The sequence below is a fragment of the Quercus suber genome, unplaced genomic scaffold (genome assembly GCF_002906115.3).
Source record: "Quercus suber isolate HL8 unplaced genomic scaffold, Cork oak 2.0 scaffold_39, whole genome shotgun sequence".
Classification (NCBI taxonomy): domain Eukaryota; kingdom Viridiplantae; phylum Streptophyta; class Magnoliopsida; order Fagales; family Fagaceae; genus Quercus; species Quercus suber.
This window is the reverse complement of record NW_027069504.1, coordinates 1599968-1606780: the sequence shown is the minus strand read 5'-3', so window position 1 is coordinate 1606780 and position 6813 is coordinate 1599968. Positions and strand designations below refer to the sequence as shown.

General features: G+C 35.5%; 1 protein-coding gene across 1 annotated transcript; it reads right to left on the bottom strand.

Moving 5' to 3' along the window:
* Nucleotides 1-219: 219 nt before the first annotated feature.
* On the bottom strand, nucleotides 220-3319 carry LOC112024676 (protein NTM1-like 9). Its single transcript, XM_024057290.2, has 6 exons — nucleotides 3061-3319; nucleotides 2209-2528; nucleotides 1294-1578; nucleotides 1029-1154; nucleotides 449-789; nucleotides 220-333 (listed from the first exon to the last, which is right to left on the bottom strand). Exons 1-5 carry the CDS (start codon nucleotides 3224-3226, stop codon nucleotides 466-468), a joined length of 1221 nt encoding a protein of 406 aa, XP_023913058.2. The 5' UTR covers nucleotides 3227-3319; the 3' UTR covers nucleotides 220-333; nucleotides 449-465.
* Between the last annotated feature and the right edge of the window lie 3494 nt (nucleotides 3320-6813).

Below are 6813 nucleotides of genomic sequence, written 5' to 3'. Positions count from 1 at the left end.
ATTATCCGAAGATGACAAACACAAAGAAACACATCGAATAAGTCAAAAAGTACCCACAAACGAGTATAATAAGTCTTGAGCTACAAATTAACATAACTAGAAATTTATTGGAAAAACTTGCAAGATCAATTAATAAAAGATATCTTGAGAGTTTTCACTTACCTGTGCAGAGACCATGTTTTCCTGGGCTTCATAATCAAAAGCTAGATTATTTTCACAGCTAGACTTGTACAAAAAGCAGTCATCCGCTTGCATCTGCGAGTGTAATGGGTATAACATGTTGCAACCTAGTGGCTGTGGTGCGACAGGGAACATATTCCATCCTGCCTCCACCTGCAAATTAGCCTGATGTTAGAAACATAAATGAATAAGATAGGTGCTTAACCAGTTAACTACACTTGGAAGAGAGATGTTATTGTTTTATGCTTGAATTTAATTCCTTTCTCACCTCATCAGATCTTTTTTCTACCACATCATTTTTGCAACACAAGTGTTATAACCATTGTACTCAATGGGTGGCATACTGCTAGATGTTATTCCATCAGAATTTTCTGCTGGACAACATTGTAAACTCATGGGATAATTGTCAGCTTCACTTCCTAATTTTGGAGAAACTGAAGCTGCTGCTAGCATAGACTGTGCTTCTTCAAGAGAAGCTTTAGCTGTGGTAGGAGAAGAAACAGCTGGTGTAGCGGTGGTTATAGTTGATACGGAGGAAAAGTTGCAATCTAATGGCTCTGGTGAATGGGTGTAGAACATTTTGGGGGCTTTCTCCAAATCCGGGTCAACCTGATGGAAGAAACATGAATAACCAAGATAAGTGTATAATTAGTTATCTGCACTTCTAATTCCCACAATTTAATAGTAAAAACAACTACTCTATGCCTCGTAGCTCAACTAGTTGGCATCTCCTACTATTTCCAACAGAGACATCAAATGTTCAAATCCCCCTCCCCATTATAACTATCAAATGATTATAAATAAATAAACCATAGATAGTGTGTAATGCTGAAACCAAGTCTTATTACCTCAGAGTTGAAGTTGTCACTTTTAAATTGAATAGGTACTGTAGCATCAGACATCATTTCGTCCACATAAAAATCAAAGGAGGATGGGGAGAGCTTATTCAAAAATTCCTCCACATTAAATTCATCCTGATAGAAGAAACATGAGTTACAAGATATTGATTAATTTAATATACTATACTTCTCAATTCGCAAAAAAAAAGAAAAAAAGAAAAGAAAAAGAAAAAGAAAAGCATAAGTGTCTGATGCGGAAACTAGGTCCTATCACCTCAGGAGATCTCATTTCTGTCTCCTGTTTTTCTGCAACAGAAGCATTTTCACATTGAGCAGGTGCTGTAGCATCAGACAACATTTCATCAGGAATTTTAGCATAACAAGATTGATTACTTGTTTGATGAGTTTCAGCTTGCACATCCAATGCTGGAAATACAGGAGCCCGCGATGACTTAGACTTCGTTTCTTCAATACAAGATGAGGTATCAAGTGAAGCAGCAGGTCCACCATTGGTACTCTTTTCTCGATTATCGAATAAACGACAAAGGACAAAGGCCTTCTGCATAATGTTAAGCACCCAAGTGAATTGGGCGGACATAACATCATTGCCTAATATATACTACAAACTGAATTACCACCAAAAAAAAAAAAATGCAAATAACAGTATGTAAATATGTATCATAAATGACAAAACAAACAATTTCTCAATTCATACATGTGAGTACTGTTCAATCCAAAAAGAAACCATCAAACTACTTTTCAAAAAAAAAAAAAAATTCACACCGTCTTCTACGAGTCTCCTCCTCTCCTCAATAGGGGGAACCGGGGAACTCATGAGCTAAAACCACTAATCCTTGCAACAGTGTCTACATGTAAAATTTCAGTATCTATCCCTTGATGGATTAAGAATACCTTCTCTAATGAATCTAAAATATTAAAAACAAAAAAATAAAAGAGAGATCATTAATCCAGCAAGAATGTTAACCCCCTCACTAAGAATTAACAAAAATTAACAGTTTCCACAATCCTAGCTAATTGAATCAATCCTCTTTTAAAGTTACCTCCAATGATTTTGGAGGCAAAACAATCTTAAATCAACACCCACTCACACACACTCTGAGTTCAGTAATCAATAAAAATCTCAGGTCAATATAACATCAATCAAACACATTGAATAGCAAAAGCCAACCTGACCAGGGCGCTTTCCATCAAAGTCCTTCTGGGTTGTGCTGTACTCATGCATTACCCACTTAGTCCCTATTCCCTTCTCTTTTCCCTTAGTAGTCCCTATATGGAAGACCAGAGTCTTCTTCATTCCAATCAAGCTCTCTCCAGACTTGATTTCCCTATCTGTACCAGTTGATTTCCAGAACCCATCCTTGGTTTTCCTGTTCACCCTTTCTTGTTTCTGATCCCTTTTTCTCTTTTTTGGATTATCGTCCTGATGCTTCAGGCTCTGTTCAGTGAAGAAGAACCACTCTTGATCCTCCGTAGCAATCCCACTTTTAACTACAATTCAAGAAACCAGACTTGAGCACAAAATTTTGACACCCAAAATGGGAAAAATCACATAACCATGTACATTATATAATTGCTCAACTACGAGATAATTATACGGGCATATCATGCAAATCTTATGTAATCTAGTAAGTACACTACTAGAAATGACCAAGAAGTCACAAATACACACACACACACACACAAGTGTTATAAAGAAGAAAAACAGCCATACTAGAGCAGAGGAGCATAGCCCAAGAAAGCATGAGTCTTTATACAAAAGAAAACGCTTACTAGAAACAACATGAACCAGACAACACCAATACCAGAAAACAGATAATGTTCACATAATCTCTGCAACTATTTGTTATGATCAATTAATGTAACACACTTTTCCTGAAAAATTCTATAACAAGCCCACAAAACAAGCAACAATCAACAAACTAATACAATGTGAAACACTTTCGTACCTTTTCACAAAAAGGCATTAAATTTTCCAAGAAATGAAGGTGGGTGTGTGATAATAGAAAAACAAGAAGATTACTTGGTAAATCCCAGGGCTCATCTTTATAGAACTCAATTTCGGGAATAAACCAAGTGTCTTTATCATTCCCTGCGATCTTCTTCTTCAGGTAGAGTTCGATGACCTCCTTGTCCTTCGGACTAAATCTGACCCCAGGTGGCAAATGATCCAAACTCAGCTTTTCCATTACTGAGAAACCCAGGAAAATGTTTTACTGAGAAACTACCTAAGAGAGAAAGATGTTAGAGAAAAACAAGAGCAGTTGTGAGAAAGCAGTTGGTCCTCGGTTTGTTGTCTTCTTGTCTTTATATACTACTCATCAGTAAAGCTATTCTCAACTATCTTCACTAACAAGTCTGATACAGTAACCAAGTCAAAATATAATTTTGGACTTTATTTATTTGTTTATGCGTGAGATTCTAGTTCTAGATTCTTCTATTCAAGTATTCATTATTTTCCTTCTCAAAAAAAAAAAAAAAAAAATCATTTTTTAATTTAAATAACAAAATAAATCACCTATTCTTATAAATTAGTGGGGAGAATTTGAGTATTGACATTTAGTCTATGTTATGAATACTTTTTTTTTTTTTTTAAGAAGAAGTCATTATTATGATACTAGTTGGTAGCTCATGTAATGCAAGAAAAAGTTTAACACAATGTGATTTTTTTTTTCTCTTATTTTTTTTAATAAGTATAAAATTTGATAATAATGGTAGCTATTAATAAGTATTTATTATAATTTTGTTTGTATATGAAACTATATATTGTTTATTAAATATTTATTATGATTATATTTATACATGGAACTATGTAGTTTACTGTTTCAAAATTTTAATGGAGTCCCTAAAATAACTATAATGGAGAATTTAATTATAAAATATAATTTAAATTCAATTAAAAGATAGGAAAAATTCATGAAGTGTAAAATAATGAGACTTTAAAAATTTATAGCCTTATATAATTACTCCTTAGATCTTATATATAATCTCTATATATTATAGATTTTTTTTTTTTTTTTTGTATTTTAATGATCAAAACACCACAATTTATAAGATTTGGGTGATAAAATTTATTACCCACTGTTTGTTTGTTTGTTTGTTTTTTTTTTTTTTTTTTTTTTTCAATTTATGTGTTGGTGTTTTGCAAGTTTCTAATTAGCAAGCCTTCAGGCCCTCCAAAAGTCCATGTGCAAACGCTTTTAAGCACCGCACATAGGGCTGTAAACGAGCTAAGTTTTGTCGAGTAATGAATGTTAAAACTCGACTCGTCAGCAAAAATAGAATGTTCAAACTTGGCTTGAGCTTGATACAAGCCTACAAATAATATTCAAGCTTGAGCTCGTTATAAAGTATAAAAGCTTGAGCTCGACTTGGCTTGGCTTGATTCATTAGTCAAGCCAAGCTCGAGCTCAATATCAAGCCCAAACTCAAGCTCAATATCATGCTTTTGAGCTTGAGATCCAACATAAGTATATTATTAAGTCTATATCAAGTTTATTATCTAGCCTTTTTGGTTTGAATGAGTGGTCTCAACTTATAATTAATTAAAGTTTTAGAAAGATATGAGTTTACTTGTCAAGCTCATATTAATTTTATTACCAAACTCATAAATAAGTCTAGGCTCAACTTGTTTTGTTACTTTTATATTAAGCCTTGATGTTCATGAGCTTGTTCATGAACAATATTTTTTACTTGGGCTCGGCTTGTTTATTAAACAAGCCTAAAACTAAAACTTAAGTTTGGCTTGTTTATAAACAAACAACATGAATGAGCTTTTTATTGAACCAAACCTGAGCTGTTTATAAACGACTTGGTTCATTTACAGCCCTAACCGCACACTTTTCCACATGCAAACGGTTTTTTTAGTGAATCTATTATGCTTCTTTTTTGGTACTATTTAAAAATGAAATTAAAAGTAACTTTTATTGTATTACGGTTTACCTTTTTACGCTATAGTTTCTTTATAAATATAAATTTTTATGAGGTGAGAGAAGTAGTTGAAGTTCAAAATCTTACTAAGGGAGCTTCATACATATGTACATTTGTAGGTGGTAGTTGTTTTTTCTCTTAAGTTATTTTGTTTATTTTATTTATTGTATGAAAATATAATTGCACATTAAAGAAAATTATTAAGCTTTATAAATAAAATAGTAGATTCTATTTTAATACAGAAATAAGCTCATTTAAATGACATAGTCTGTGGGGATTATTATTCTTAATTAAGTTTTTTAAGGGTTTGTTTGGATACTGCTTACTTTGCTGAAAACATTGTAGCAAATAATTTTAAAAGCCAACAAAATAATTTTCACTCTCAGCCTTCACGCGGGATAGTATAGTGGGATTGCTTAGAGTGAAAACATGGTAGCAAATTATGTTTGGATACCACCGTAGCAAATAGTTTCAGCAAAATAATTTCAACTAACTGTAGCCGTGGGTCCCACTTTTTCAAATGCCAAGCATAGAGTTTCAGCCAAAACGTGCAATTCAAACGCACACTAAAAAAATAATGGCACAGTGAATACCTAAACGATTCCACATGAATAACGATCCCACATGAATACCTGAAGAATGGTACAGTTAAGGGATGAAGTGATCGTGTAGCAAGAATCGCCTTCAACTTCATCTCCATGAAGCTGATCCAATTGAGAATAAACATGATCCAAGAACATGGGGGCTAGAGGATACTGAGCACCCCGGGCCAGCCTAATTGCCAAAAGGAAGAAGACGGACTTAACCCCGTACCCGGGGAATTCAGTAAACAAGAATTTACTAAGCCAAAGTGCCAGAAAACTGGCTCGCCTCACCTCCTTGTCTTTCTCTCGCGAAAGAGTCATAACCCATCTATCCATCCTGGCCGGTTTCCCACCAAGGAAAGTGGTACACCCACTAAAATGGCTAAATAATTTGTCTTCCACTTTGAGATCCTTGTTGGAAAGACTGATATCAAAAGGGTTCTCATCTCTAAAAATTGGGAAAAGAAAGTTGTTAACCACATCCTCCAAGGTAATCGTGAGCTCCCCAATGGAAAAGAAGAAATTATGAAGAGAATGGCACCGCGTACCAGATGCCTGAGGCTTTTAGCATCCTGGAAACCTTCAAGGTTCCTAGTAATCGCTACTGCCTTCAAGATCCCGGCACGCTCCAGGCGACCCACAAACTCCTCATCAAAAAGTTCCCTATCTACCCAAATGGGCCAACCTTGAATCCTCCCAGGAACGAAATCAAAGAAGATAAGGACCGCCTCTCGAGATCCTTGTCTGATCTGGAGATCTAAAATCTCTCTTGGGTCCGAAACCTAAGCAGAACTGGCAAAACTGGCCTGGCCAGAGAATACCCAGGCGTGAAGGGATGGAGGGGCCTCACTATAGGACACCTAAGGAAAGAATATACTAGGGGTGTACTAAGGGTCCCGTATGGGGAAGGCAGGGTGCTTTGTAACCCCATGTGACTCGCCCTGCGCAGAACCAGAGGAACCCTCACCCTCTGAAGGGCTGGGAGTACGCTTCCTCCTTTTGCGTGAAGAAGAGGAAGCCATTAGGGCAGTAAGCGTTGGGAAGTAGACAAATCAAGGAAACAAGAAGCACAGAAAAGGAAAGCAAAGGAAGCAGACTGGCTATAAGGGAGAAGATAAGCTTAGAATTAAAGGCTCAAGGAAGTAAAAAGAAAATATGAATTGACCACGATAATAGCGCAAAGGGTAGTTGGAGAAGATGATGTATGGAAAGGCGCGCCAGTTGCAAAAATTTAAAGAAAGTTACTGGCTGTTTTTAATGAG